Source organism: Pholcus phalangioides, unplaced genomic scaffold, assembly GCF_987345545.1.
Source record: "Pholcus phalangioides strain wild (caught in Gottingen) unplaced genomic scaffold, Ppha-v1.0 ptg000009l_1, whole genome shotgun sequence".
NCBI classification, from domain to species: Eukaryota; Metazoa; Arthropoda; class Arachnida; order Araneae; family Pholcidae; genus Pholcus; species Pholcus phalangioides.
Window position 1 is genome coordinate 60,122,379 of NW_028301602.1, and position 16,138 is coordinate 60,138,516.

General features: G+C 32.2%; 1 protein-coding gene across 1 annotated transcript in view; it reads left to right on the forward strand.

Annotated features, from left to right (window-relative positions):
* LOC149083416 (guanylate cyclase 32E-like) overlaps positions 1-16,138 on the forward strand; it is a 112,105-nt gene that overhangs the window by 43,545 nt on the left and 52,422 nt on the right. Inside the window, exons 4-5 of the mRNA XM_089236706.1 lie at positions 6,601-6,753; positions 9,597-9,769. Of these exons, the coding sequence (XP_089092832.1) occupies positions 6,601-6,753; positions 9,597-9,769 (326 nt within the window). The remainder of the gene's footprint in view (positions 1-6,600; positions 6,754-9,596; positions 9,770-16,138) is intronic.

Sequence of the window (16,138 nt, forward strand, 5' to 3'; positions counted from 1 at the left end):
AATTTGTGGCCCATTGTACAAATTTGAATTTAAAAATTGTTATTAAGTATTTCTACAAAAAAAATTTTTGGTTTTTTCCAAATTTTGTTTGTGAAAATAGTCAGTGCACCTTAAAAGGTGGGCAAACGGGGCTTGAGTCCAGGCATCGGATTAAAATAGGATTTATAAATTATTGAAAGCTTTTTCACTAATTTTAAAAAATTCTATTTCATAAAGTCTGAAGTTTTACCAAATTCTAAAGTTGTTTTTATCATTAATTTTCAACTCTTTCTTCTGTTAATTTTAATTTATTTCTTTCATTAATCCTTGAAAGTATTTTTTATCAACACTCTCTGGAGTTAGTAATTTCTTCATTAATTCCAAATCGTCAAATATGGCGTCTGAATTTTCTTTAATTTTATAGTAATGGTATACATTCTTGGGTGCCAACTTCCCACCAAAAATGAATAAAATCATTGTTGAAGAGGGGTCCCATACTGGGTCCTAACAGGATGCTTACTAACATGAAAATTCAAGCATTTATACAATCTCCCCTTCAAAATATGGAAGAGAGATTTCTGCACTCACAATAATACGCAACAAACGCATCTCTGAAACATAAATACTCTAGGGCCGTGCATATACACACACAACACGTTCCTGCATGAACCGAGTTCTTATAAATGCCGCAGAAGAATGTATAATAGATGCATGTAGGACAAAGTAGTAGTAGTCTTTGCTTTAACCCAGGCTGCCGAAATCGTTTAAAGTCGCCCGAAACCAATAGAGCAGCAAAAGCATTTATAACGGTATTTATTGTAAGTGCATTTATAAGATACATCTCAGAAGCCCGCTGCGACCCAAGTTTGTTGAGTCTGGACTGATAGGTTTAAATCCCCTTCTTTATGGCATAATACCGTCGTTGGGTAAAGTCATTAATGCGCCTCTGCTACATATCACAGCGAAAATGATCTAAAAGTCACGCAGTGTTGAAATATGATTCGGAATAGAAGTTATTTTTATTGTCTTCTCGTTTGAATTTTTCATCTCCCGTTTGAGGCTATTCCCATATGAATGATGACCGCCAAGAATAAGGTGTCAAAATGCTGCTATATACCGTCACAAAAGATCACTTTTTTCAAAGAAAAAAACACGACGTTGCTGCATAGTAACGGTAAATGACACCGAGTCTAAATTTAAATCTTGTTTAGTTCTCCGAGGGGAAAGAAAGAACATTTATCATATCATAGAAAATCCTGAAAATTGATGATCTGAGGCTATGATATTTTTATTTGGAAGTGTCACGAGAAAAAGAAATTTCTGCTTTGAGTTTTCCAAATGCGATTTTGCGATAACAATGACCATCATCAAACTATTTCTTAAAAAAAGTGACAAACTAAAGACCATCAGTTATTTTTCTTGCTTAAGTCAATCAATTTGTAATCAATTTCAGAACAATGACAAACAAATACTTGAGATTTTTGGGACCAGATTCAATCCCGTTCTCATTAACTTCTGATTTTAGTTCAGCGTTTTTCGACCCGTTTGCCGTACAGCATTGATGAACAACCGTGCCACGCGTGCCAAATATCGTATGCAAAAGTTTTCTTGAAACATATTCCAAGTTTTTCACAGTATTTGAGGATATACGAAGGTAAGCGAATTAAATTTTTTATTAAATAATAAATCACCTTTTTGAATCAACTAGAGATTTCTTCAAAAATATGGAACAATCTCATACATTTAAGAAGTCTAGCAATCATAAATGAGAGTAATGACGAAAAATGAGTGGCAGTAAGAGATTTGTGATCTTGATAGTAAGCACGAGCTAGCTAAAAGTTGGCCACCATTGCCCTAGCAGAATTATTATAATACTTTGCTTGTTCTAGGGAACCATTGAAACGATATCCATATGATTGGGAACCTGTGAAAAATATCCATGTTCTAAGAAATTCTTGAAATCAAATCCGTGTTTAGAAAAACTTTTTAAATCACCACTAAGTTGTAGAAAACTTTTGAAGTTCCATGTTCTGGAAAATTTCTGCAGCCCTATGCAATAGAAAACTTTTGAAGTTCCATGTTCTGGAAAATTTCTGCAGCCCTATGCAATAGAAAACTTTTGAGGTCGCAACTGTCTTCAACAAGAAAACTTGGAAAAGAATTTCGTGAAAAATACCCATTGCCTCTCTTTAGTGAACCCCCTGAAACAACATCCATGTTCTCTATTGCATACACTATTTGAATTCGATGTGCCATGAAACCCTGGGGCTCCGCGGTATTAAAAGCTCTGAAAGTTTCCCCTCGTGATGAAAAAAAAGAAAGAAAAAAAAGAACCTATATATCAGAAGAACATTCACTTTTGTTTGTTTTTTTTTGTTCCGTGGAGCAATTCCCGTACCAATTAATGGTTCTGTGCGACGTATTAAAACTTTCGAAACTTCCGCAGCATCACTGAAATGAACCATTTGGCTATTTATTACTGCAACCACATAGTTTCACTGAATGTTTTTGCTATAAATTGACCATTATTCAGTAATATAACTATTTGCAATGTTAACTATTATTACAGGGAGCCCATAACGATAAGGCTCCTTGGAACTCCAGTAGAGAAAGGGTATTTTAAATTGACGGAAAAATTATTAGGATGTAGTTCGTCTCAATTTTAGTTAGGAATATAATATAATCCCGTAAGAAATTTTGTTCATATTATCAAAGCAAAAAATGTCCTACAGTCACGTAGGGCTACATCGTATACAAACTCAGAATGCTAGAGTTTAAGCTTTCTTCCATATTCCCTAGAACAAAAATAAAATCAAGACCAGCTGTTGCCAATATAATAGCTTTTGGAATATGGTAATTTGACAGAAAATCTGCTATTCTCGTCATATTGGCTGAAATTCATTTGTAGTTCCAATTTGGAATATATTACTGGAATTGTTCACGGATTTAATATATGCTTCAGTTTCTCAAGATGTTCATAAGAGAAAACAATTTGAGAAAAAAAACTGCAACATAGCAGGCAAGGAGATTATAGGCTGTGTAATGGAAATTCTTTAAGATAGAGGGAAAAAAATGTTTCTATTCGTAAAAGAAATGAATAAAACAGAAATATGCAGAACATAACAAAGGAAAAAGAAATACGATTTTTTCCCCCTTTGTTTTCGCACTGAAAGATTTTCAACGAAACCAGCTGGCTCATCGAGAAATATACATACATGTTATTTTTATTTTTCGTGGAATTTTATAGAGAATGTTTCTTGTCCGTGTTTTCATCTCTTCAAAATCTTGTCGAATTCTTTAAAGAAACATTTCAATAAAAAAGTGGAATACGTGTATATTTTTTGTTATATTAACACGATACTCGAAAAATCGATTTTCTAACAATTGTTTTTCTCAAAACCTTATTGAAAACCCACTCGGGAAAGTGCTGTTTGGACATGTTACCCTCGAGAATAAACATAATCGAAGCCAAATGAATCGAATTTCTTTTAGAGCTGAAATTCCGTTATAACTACAAATGACGTAATATATTTTCGAATGTGTGGATATGTTACGGTGAATGTGATACATCGGCGATTGTCCATAATCACTTGTTATGCATAACAACCAATCGTCTCAGCATTGTTGATTAAATAACCCTACATTTATCACTTTTACTGGTAATTATGCTTAATCCCCGAATGAAGTTGGTAAGTATGATAATTATGGAAGAACTCGTGCAGAAATTAGTATCTCCCTTACGTGATGGGTGCACTACAAATATTTTGCCATAAAAATTAAATTAAATTAGGTGTTACAAAGGATAAAAATGTATAAATTATTATCAGTCTTGTGACATTAGCTTTCTTCAGACATTTATCAACATTTTTAAACATAATCAGCATCCAACCGATCGAATCCATCCTAGACTAAAGTTTGAGCAAAATATCCGGTAAATTCAAGTAATTCATCGATGATTTATCATATTTACTATAACGAGCTGGGATTATACATAATCACTGGTAAATGGGGTAAATTCACAAAATTTATCCAACTTACTAAAATGGTCGATGATTATGTATATTCCCTGGATTTATCACATTTACAGATATACTTCCAATGAAAGTCTGTTCTATTTACACAGCATTGGTGAGCAATTTTTAATTTAATTATATATATGTAAATGTGATAAATCGGTTACTATGCGTACTTACCAACCGTCTTGGTAAGTTTGATAAATTTATCACTTTTACAGGAGATTATGTATAATACACAAGTGTGTTGTAAAATTTGATACATACTGGAAATTTATCGCCTTTATTCGTGAACACGCATAACACCCTAGTGTGATTAGTGAATTCGATAAATAGGGGGAAAAAACCCCAATGAGTGTAGAACTCATTTGCGATAAATATAGTCGGACCCCGATATAATGTTTACAAATTTTACGATAGTATCCAGACATAATTATACAACACATGCATGAATTAACATGTATAGTATATCGTAGCCTATAGTACGATTTATGAAGTTTACCGACGGCGCGACGCTTGGGTATTTATACATAATTAATATAAAAGTAACATTTTCACCGGCACTGAATAAAAACGGTGGCAATTAATAAAATTTGTATTATCCCACCGTCGCCACAGTGGTAGTCGACCGAAATCGGTTTTTCTGTGGTTCGCAAATTCGAGGCGCAAATGCAAGCCGATCTCCGCGTTAAAAAGTCTCGCCTCAGAGCGCCACATCTACCAATTCGTTAGAATTTGCGCAGTAAAATTTGCCCCTATCCCAATTTTTCCACCGAGAAATCGATGGTTGAAATTCTTGATTTTTTCATCACTTTGTTTGACAATCTTCGTATTGTATTTAAGCTATTTGCCACGCCAAATGTGACAATGATCAAAAATATTAATTTCGTCGAATTTTTTCTTTCTTTCAAATATTAATGATTAAATTTGTTTTTGGTAAAATAGAAGAAAATGAACTGTTTTACGAATTATTTCCCTTTTGGAACCATATAAAAATCTTTTAATTTTAATATTTACTCCAAAAATTATATAATTGGTTTGTAATACTCAGAGCTCAAGGTTTATTTAATTTATTTTTTTCAAAGCAACCTCAGAGTCCGTGTACTTTTCGGAGCTCACTCTACTACGGAAAACACATCATATATCTTAACGCAGGTATCTCACTGATTCTAATTCTTTTGGAACATATTCTAGAGAGAAAGATGATATGCGTAATAATAATAGATACTGTCGTCAAGCTCAAGGTCACAAAAATCTTATAATAGGGTGTGTCGAGGTTTTACGATGAATGAAGCGAAAAATGAAGAATGTTCTCGTCGCTGTGTTCATTAAGAGCAAAACCACGCTCCATATTTTCTATCGTCATCAAGTGATTAATTACGTGATTAGATCATCAATTATTCATCTTAATCCGAAGACGAGCCGGAGGACTCAAAGAAAAGAAAACTATTCACACACGCTGTGTGATTAGCAATAATAATTAACGAAGAATTTACATTTCCTTTCGGCAAGACACGTATCGGAAAAGAACGAAATTGAGTAACCGGCTTATAATTAACTTACAGATTGGATGTGCGCGTAATTTCAGAAAGAAACAGCAGAAATATAAATGCCTATGCGTTTGCATTATTACTGAGGTAAACAATAACCTTATCTCAGTGATCTGGAGATAAGTTATTGAATATTAAATATTCCAAAAGCTCAGTACTCAAAGAGTTGTTATTGGTTTCCAAACAGTGCTAGTAAATATACAACAAAACTAATAACGCATACCTATACTAGTAATTTCCCTTTCAAATATGCATTCATTATCCACAGCTTCTTTTTCTGAACGATTTGAATTGCAAATAAGAGATGCTACTGAGACGAGATTTACGAAAAAAATCATTTATTTTTTTTATATTGATCTTCAGTTATATTAGTTATGTGCAAAAAACAATCTAAATTACAAAAAACAACCCAAGGCCAAACCATCAATTTCCCACTTTTTGTTATTAATAAGTTAAATGTACTTTAAAAATTGAAATTATCTTTTTTTTCAGTTTTTCGTAATTAATGAGTAATTTGTATTTTTCAAAAAAGGAATAGTAAATGTTAAAAATAAAGTCGTAAAAAACGTAATAAATACCGTAAAAATTAATGACCTCTGAAAAGACAATGCGTAAAAGAACCATTTAAAATGTTCTTTTTCAATCAGTGACAACAAAAAATAGTTAAATAAATACGATATTATAATTTCAAATCATTATCCAACTTCTACTGCACAAATTTGCAAAAATTTTCATATTTTATTCTTGAAAAGCTCTTTTATCATGGTTTCATTACATTCCCGAATTTTGTATTCAGATTTCCCACTCATAAATCTTTCCAATGGAAAAAAAGTTTGTAGATGAATAAACTGGGGAAAACAATACAAAATTCTGAGACAAAAAAAAATAGTATGAATTTTTTCTTTATATTTAAATTAAACCAAAATCAGAAAAAAATTCGAAGAACGATCTCTCATTAATATTATCGTCACGACCTTGGGTAAATTAAAAAGAAATTAAATTATACATATATATTTCTGTTATAATATCCTTGCCTTTTCTTTTCTCCCAATATCCAGTATATGTGCTTATAGCTGACACTTACGCTCTGGTGGACTTCGTCCGCTTCATGCACGAGAAGGGTTTGCTGGACAGTGGAGATTACGTCATCATATCAGTCGAGGAAGAAGAGTTCTACGATCCGAAGAAAGAGCTGCAATATATAAGAAGAGGTTCGGAACTTTTTATCTTCTTCATAAATGATGAATAGAAGGCACTACTTTCTTAGAGTTGCAATATGTTTCGATTTCTAAGAGAAATTACGGAGAATGTAGATGGAAACACTAAAAACTCTCTTACAATTAGCAAAATCTCGAAACAACTCCAACATATATCGTATCCCAACGTGTATAAGGAGCCCTTGTGTTTAAAGAACTAGCTGACTTTTTGTGATTAAAATTGGGAAAAATTTTCCGTCAAAGATATTTTTTTAATTTTAAGATATAAAAAAACGGTATTTTTTTATTCATCATAGAAACCTTTAAACTTGTCATCATTCTCATCTGATGCATCGTAATCAGCTACAATAACCAGTTCATTATCATCATCAGAGTCACTCTCATCGTAAATTCATCATCCTCAGTACCATCCATGTTGTTGCTTACAGAGCAGTTTTTTAAAGGCCTTTACAATCACTTCTTTTTTCACTCCATTCCACGACTTCTTCAGCCAGCTATTAACCTTGCTAATTGTTGGCTTCCTCACTCTTCCTGTTGGTGTTAGGTTGGAGTCAACATCTTGCCTCCATGTGACTGATTCTTCCCTCATTAGTGTCTTGGAGTTTTGTTGATATTGACGTCCAGAGATTAAAGGTGGCTCGTAAAGTAACCGGAAATAACTGCCCAATCGGGTTTCTAATTTTTTTTGCCAACTTCTTTGTTTCATCTGTTAAGTGTACCTTTAACTGATCTTGCTCTAGCATAACTGGGTTCTTAAAAAATTTCCCAGTTATGAAGATTTGAGTTTCGAGGAACTGAGTAATTTGCTTATTATATCTGTAATACTACCTATATATATCTATTTTTGTATCGATAATACTATCCATGTATAACAATCCCCCTATTTTTGAGGCCCAATTTTTGGGAAAACGGAGGTTCCTTATACACGTTAAAATACGGTATATGTAATCTCAAAATTTACATATACTTCGCCTTCGAGCATATTCCAATATACTGTATATTCAATATAATATATAGATATACAGTACATCTATTTCTACATAACGCCAATTGTTACAAAATATTTTGATATTATTATGAATATTCTGAATGTTTCACGGTCTTCAAGTAACCACTTTTTCTTGGATCGTTGATCGCATGAAATTAAATGAATAAAAAAGTATATTTAAGAGAATTCAGATTTTTATCTAAATGATTTGTTCAAAAGTCTAACACATAAGTGTTAGTTACATATGTTTGAAATTTATTCACCAAGAAAATTGATCCTGTCAAACAAGTTAAGTTATGATGGAACGTATCTGCAATAAATGAAGTGTTCTATATGCTGATTCATATTTAATAACTATAATGCATTAACATCGTGTCGTGACAGTAGTAATGGTGATCACCTATAACTGCGTCATCAGTTTGATGAGATCGCTATAATTTATCCTCTACTTGTCAGAGGAATAATAAAGAAAAGAACTTATAAGGAAGCACGCGGTAATAGTCGATTTATCATCCTCCCGACAAGGATTTTGATGAGAAATCTCCCAAGAAAAGATTCATTCATACTCGAGAGAAAATGATCAGCCCACGTAGAAATGTTGGTTCTGGTAGAGAAATAGTTTTACTTTAACAGTTCAATGAACCCAACTCTAGTCTCAAGTAATTTCCTACTTCCACATTTTATGCAAACGATATGAAAAAAAAATAAAACTTATTAAAACGTTAACGAATTTATTTTCTTTTTCAGATAAAACTAATATATCCGCTAAGTAAGAAGCCTCGTTATGAAAAATAATAGCAAGGTGAATTAAACGAAAAAACTATGAACGTTTAATAATATATAAGCTCTAAAAAAAATTGACTCGCCCTGAATGTATAAGTAGTTTTAATTTAAAGACGACGGTACATGAATTTACTATTTTTATAATTAAAAAAGTAATTTGAACTTATTTGTGACACTGTAATTTATTTTTATTTCTAAACTTAATCATTCGTTATGGGAGGATAAATCTATTCATTAAAGGTATTACTTAAACTTCATTTTATTTGAATAATTAAAATTAAAAAATTGGTTTCCAATTCCTGTAAAAAATTAGTATATGTTTATATTTTATTTGAGCACTATAAGTTTTTCAAACATGCGTGATAAGTTTCAGAATATGCCTTAATGATACTCGTATTAATGCATATTAATGATGCAATTAATGATGTTAATGCATATTAAAATAGCGGGGTCTCTAAGTAAGTGAATGAATTTTTCATAAATGAATTAAATATTTTGATGTAACTAAATGTAATTAATAACTATTCGTTTCCAAATCTGACAATGTAGGTTAAATTGAAAATGGACAATAATACATAGTCATGAATAATTCAGTACTTAATTTCATGTTCTTTTAACGAGGTTAAACAAACGATTTTCTGTTTTTAGTAGCAAAAGTGATTTTTTAAACAAAAGCAGGGAAATGTTGCCAAGAAAATAGATTTCTTTGGAGGAAAATTGCTGCTTTAACTAATACTTTTTAATGGAGGTTGGGCACGCATGCAGAACGAATTGTTTGAAAATGTATCAAAATTTAATCTCACATAAAGGATTTTTTTAGAAAAAAAGTATTTTTAGAATTTCATTTAAACTGAAACGTCTTTACGAATTTTTTGAAAAAGAAAAATAACAAGAAATTCGAAGTAAACGTGTCGTTACCCTCACGTTAACATTTTGGATATAGCCTTCTTTCTTAAAAGCATTCATATAAAATTATTTAGAAATTCTTGATCGTGTTTATTTATATAAGAGTATTGTTGCAGAGACATGTTCTAATATCTCACGATCATTTGTCATATGTTTTCAGAGTTTGAAGTGGCATATGGTGTATTCGCGGATCCAAAACCATTTCGGTCAGTGCTACTTTTGACACCACGGGCACCAATAAATCCAGAATACGCTAAATTTCAAGAGAAAGTCATAGAATATTCCAGTGTAGAACCTTTCACTATACCATTCCATCCAGTCATCAAAGTTGAAGTAAGTTGGATACGCATGAAGTATAGTAAACACAAAATATTCACGCTTTAAATCTTATACCATTCCAACCAATCATTGTAACACATGTTTTCATACAAAGGTTTAGCAAAAACTGATAATTTCAAGAATTTATCTCAAGCACTGATGTTCTGAAGGTATTCCAAAGTTGTTTTTGAGTCGTTATTCACGACGTGAAGCCGCATCTTCGGTTTACTTCGTGCCGAATCGAAAATATTCGGATTTCATGTCCTGTTTTGATGAATTGATGGTCGTTATTTTCTTTTTGTGTTAAAAAAACATAGGCAAGAAACATCACGATACTTATCTTATTTATATTTCTCAATTTCTTGATTATTTATCAATTCTTATTTCTTGATTTCTTGTGATTTCTTATTTCTTGATTTCTTGTGATTTCTTATTTCTTGATTTCTTGTGATTTCTTATTTCTTATTATTATGTATTCTTATTCTTATTCTTATGTATTCTTATTCTTATTCTTATGTATTCTTATTCTTATGTATTCTTATTTCTTATGTATTCTTATTTCTTATGTATTATTATTTCTTATGTATTCTTATTTCTTATGTATTCTTATTTCTTATTCTTATGTATTCTTATTTCTTATTCTTATGTACTCTTATTTCTTATTCTTATGTATTCTTATTCTTGATTTCTTAATTTTTCTTATTTCGTGATTTCTTTTTTTGTTTTATTTCTTATTATTTCTTGATTTCTTATCGTTGAGAAAAAAAAAATCTGGTTTTTCTCCGAGACATCTTGCGCTGTCGAAGAAACAAAATTGGTATCTTTTTTATCTTTGATGTATCAAAAAACGTCTTAAGAAAAGTCCATGGACACTTACATGATGACGGCATCACAAAACTCAATTATAGTAGTTGATTTTCTTTCCCAATTTAAAAACATGTATAAAAAAGTTGAGGTCAACGTTTTAATAAACTTCTAGAGATTCCTTATAATAAATTTTTATACAGAATTTGATTGAAAAAAAGGCACAAGAAACGAACGAGGAACTTATCTTCGCATTTCCGCTATCATTTTTCATGAATATCAAAAATTTTATTTAAAAACAAATCATATAATGTATGCTACTAACAAAAGTGGAAAATAATACCTTCACATGGAAATTTATTGCAAAAATAAATTCAAACACTTCTTACTTCTTTTTCTTTGACTTCATTTTCTTTGCTCTCAAATTTACAATCCTGAGGTATACTGAATTTTGATCGAAATCATTTGTAACACCTGTTCAAAGAATGCAATCAAAAAATATTGCCTCAAAATTTCTCACGGAAGTTTTCTTTATGAAAGTGGAAGTGAATACAAGGAAGTGAAACTTTCCAAGGAAAAAACTATCAAGCCTAAGGTAGTGAATAACAGGAAGAGCAAAGAAAACTGAATGTCCTCGGAGAATTTGAACTGAAATATTTTGTTTCTTTGCTCAATATCTGAGCAAAGAAGATATAGAGAATTAAATTTGCTTTCTTCGTAAGAACATCGAACACCCGCACATAGAAGAAGCAAACCAAGGAAGACTCCATCTCTTGGGCGGGATTGATATCGATTTGTTAGAGAACATGTTTCTCTCATTGCTGCTTCAGAAACAGAAATAAAAAAAGAGCAATCCCCTTCAATCCTGACCTGCATTCATCGAGTAAGAAGATTATGGCGAGTATGGAGTATTATCACTTCCGTGTTCCAATTACCAGATAATTAGTTATATAAAATTGGAGATCTAACTCACTATAGAATATAATGTTATCAATTCAAGTCAAATATAAATTTGAGAAAATCTGCATAAACTTTCATTAAAAGTTACATAATCTCAAATACAGAATATGATGTTATCAAATTCAAATACAACAAGCAAATTGCTCAATGAGGTGGTTGAAAAAAAAGATTATGGTCGTCATATCTAAGTATGGATAGCTTCTCGATTTATCTCACTATGTCTATCATATTTCTTTTTAAACGTATCAATTGTGTCAGAATCCACGACCCCCCGCTCCGGAGGGAAGCTATTCTCGCTTTTTGACAACCCTAACCCTGTTAGAGAAAAACTCCCTATGACACAACTTTTAATGACACCACAACCTGGAATTGCCCTTTACTAAAAGATTATTAAATTTTCTGACAATAGCCTCAGCAAATCGTCTAAGGGCAATTTACTTCCGAATCTCTTACTTCCGAATCGAGAGGGGGGGGGAAGGGGCTATTACTAAACGATAGGTGTCCCCTTGTCGATGCAGTTGATTAACGGTGCATTGATAACTCATGGTCCATCCTATCCAACCAACTGAAAATTTTAAACACTTCGATCACATCCCCTCGACATCTGCGCTCTTCCAATGCAAACACATTCAAGAAATCGAGCCTTTCTTTAAAGCTCAAGCCTTATGTGCCAACAAGAGCTCACGTAGCTCTTCTCTGTAACCCCCCTCAACCAAGTCTATGTCCTTCTGTAGGTATGATTTCCAAAACCTTACGGCATACTCCGGTGAAGGACGAATTAAGTCTCGGAAAAGCGAAAGAATAACTTAAGGAGAACTTTTCAGGAATAAAACCGAGCATTGTATTCGCTTTTCTGATCACCGCTGAGCAATGTTCGGAGAACCTAAGCTGCTCGTCAATGAGAATGAATTTTCATCGAAGATCAAATAATCTCAAAAATATTTGAACCTACTTGAAATATTACATTCATGGCTGAAGGAATTAATTTTCTCTTTGATAAATATGAAGGTTTTACAAATAAGTTGATTAAATCCCGATACCAAGAATTCAGAGAGTAAGTGAAGGAGAAACTCTCGTAAAATACATCGCATTTAATTTTTATGTTTCTAAGATAGCAATGAAACTTCAGATATTTAATATCCAGACAAAAACTTCCTATCAGGGATTACAAGATTATTCGTTAGTCTTTTTACATATTTATATATTAATTTTATACCAATTCTAAACTATAATAAAATTATATCAGCAAAACTAATGAATGTTATTTCTCCTGTAAAATAAATTTAGGAATTTATAAATTTTTTTTTTGTTAATACTCTTTGAGGGATTAAAATATTTCCATCAATTCATAAGTATATGCAGTATTGATATTTTTTTAACAAAAAACAATTCGATATAATCAAAATATACAAAAAGTTTCTTCGGCTTATTTTTTATATAAAACTACATGCAATTTCACTACTTTTAGTATAAATATTTGAATTTTTGAATATATTTCGAGGAGAAGTATTTTTTGTAGTAAGAAGAATCTAACTTTGTATGATATTGAATTTTTTAGAGCTCATAAGTTATTCGAAAAAAAAAAGGCTATGGTAATTTTTTTTTGGCAAACTAACATATGTTTATGTTTTTTGGAGAAAAAATGTATTTCAAGGTATGAAGAAAACATTCCTCGATTTTCGCGAGGGTACTGACCGATATCAATAATTTATAGACTTCGTTGAAAATGTTAACAATGTCTGAGATCTATACACGGCCACTAAATTTTCATGAAATCGATAAAAATGGGTTCTATGATGCTGGGCGTGAACTTTTATTTGTTGTAAGTTTTATATTGCAGCGGTATTTATTTTGCTTTAATATCAGAAAGTTTGGTACAGCAATTTAGCAAATGAAAGAAAGAAATGACCATAGATTCATACCTAAAGTTCTACTACTATAGTTAAAATACCGCTACTACACCTAAAATACTATTAATTGCACCTAAAAATACTATTACCCAACCGTATAAGCACCTCGTGCACATTCCTATGTGGAATTTATAACACATCGGTATATGCAGGAACGTGTTGTGTGTGCGTGTATATGTCCGGCCCTCGCGCATTTATGTTGTCAGAATTGAACTCGTTTCCTTGCTGGTGCTGCAATCTACCTTTAAATTGGACATGGTAAAATAATAAAATACTAGAAACTGTTACTGATTACTTCACTGGAAGATGTCTCAACGTAGCGTAATTTTCTACGAAAGATCCGGGGATGAAAGTTTTACTAGTTTGATTAAAAAAAAAGTCATCGTATAAAATGCAACTAGGCCCGTTCATCATAAGTTCCTGCTTTTGTCAAACATAAATTTTGCTCCCCCCCCCCCCATATATATAACGTTTGTTGAGGTTATGTTGTCAGAGTTATGAATGTTTGTGTTCTACAGGTGATTCCATATTTTGAAATGGAAATGGCATATCATGCAACAATCATGTACAATTACTATGAAAATAAATTCATACCGTACACTGTGAACCACGTTAGCAACCATTAGCTTATTTTGCACTTTTATTAAGGTATTCAATTTCGCATTTGAAAATCCAACAAGATGAGGAAACTGAAGATGCAGAACAAACTCATAAAGTTTGGACTTTAAAAATAAACATGACAACATATAGACAAACGATACATGAAGATGCAGTGAGGCTCTATTTTTTCCAACTAGTGCATATTTCCATGAAAAAAAAAGCATTATTAGATATTTTTCGTAAATCAAATTTGATAAAAAATTATCATCGACAATATTAATACGTCTTTAGAAATTAATGGAAAGTGAATTGTTGTCAGGTATTTATATTATAATATAACATTTGTGTGTGTGGGTCAAAACCGTCAATCAGTAAATAAAATTTTTTTAGAACAGTAAATAATTTTTTTTAGAACAGTAATAGCATTTGGGAAAGTTGCTGTAATATCAAGGCTATACGCCACTTTTGTAAAACTTCACTAGCGTTTCCAATTTACTCTTCAATTGGCAAAAATTGCTGAAATTCTTTTTCAAAATCACGATTCAAGTCAGTATTACAATAGTGCTGGAACACTGAGGCTTTGTGAAGCACTCAGGGCCGGATCTTGAATCCTGCGAACTACGCGGCCGCAGAATTCGCCAACTGAAAGGGGCCGATTTTTTAGGGCGCCAGCTGACGGGAAGGGACGATTTTTCATCACCAAAATATCATTCGCTTATATTTGAAAAATGTTCAGAACCGGCCCTGGAAGGTGTTCATCTGTTTTGCAATTAGGAAAGAAAACTTTTCCATAATACTTTCACAAGCAACTTTTCTGATGTCATTTTGTATTATGTAATGTCAAACACATTACATAATACAAAATAACATGCTACTATAAAATTGTCCCTAGGAGAAAGATCTACCAAAGTATAGTATCCCTATCAACAAGAAACCTGCTTCTAGGTGCTTTTCTTTTTCTTGTGGTATCAGACATTGCATTAAGATTGAGTTTTCTCGCTACTTCCTCCAGCATATTATAAAATTCTTTTACTGCATTCTGTGGAAGGTAGGTAATTGATTGAAATACACAAAAAACAATAATTTTTTGCCTCGCTGCAAACTAGTGGACCTTTAACATGTGCCCTGTTTTCCCATGAAATGAATAGGCCTTGCCCGCAGCTTCGTATAATTCGCATATGCAAATTCCATTCACCATTAATGAGACATTAAGAAATGGAAAGGTTTAATCTCGTTTTTTATAGGAAAAAAAGTTAGTTGCCCTTGTGTCTGTAGCATTTATACACCATCTATACGTTTTTGAAAAATTATTATATTTTTGACAAATTTTTGTTTTTAAACATTTATTTCCATTCGAATCTCTTAGGGGGAAAAAACCGCAGATAGCACGCAGAGAGTGGACAGATCTTCAACATGATACTTACATAACATGAAAATCGAAGCATTTACCATCTTTATTTCAAAATATGGCAAAAAAATGACAGTACCAGCAAGAACGAAACAAGCACAACTCCGACAACATAAATATGTAGGCCACACGTTTCTGGATGCCCCGATTTATTGGAAATTCTCCAGATGAATGTGTACAAGATGCATATACAGTTGTATCCGAGGATGATGTCACTCCCCTTCTCGGATAAGCCGCCATCTGGTAGCATTTTCAGCAATTTTGAGCTTTGCCATGAGTTAGGTTTGACCGTCCATGTACGGTCCCGTTCATTACACACGAGCTCCAAGGAAAAATTGAGATGTTCTTTGTCTTTGTAGTCTAGGGAGTTCACTGAAAGGACGTGGGTTCGATTAACCGCAGGGGCGGTTGAATTTTCTCTCTTTCCAAAATATATCTTCGCATCAGCCAGCTGTTAAAAACCTTTGTATAGTTAGGTAATAGTGGTATCAGTGCATAGAACGGTACATAACCCACACTAAGAATCTCAATTTCTTTAACGCGTATTCCGCTCGTTATGTACGTAGGAAATTGTTGTAGTTCCCGAGTTAATTTAAAAATAACATCATCTCTCAGGTCAAGCAAAATATGAAAATAGTAGAAAATTTTCTTTTAAGATGAAGGAAATAATTATTTAAATCACACCTGCCGAAAATCGGTTCT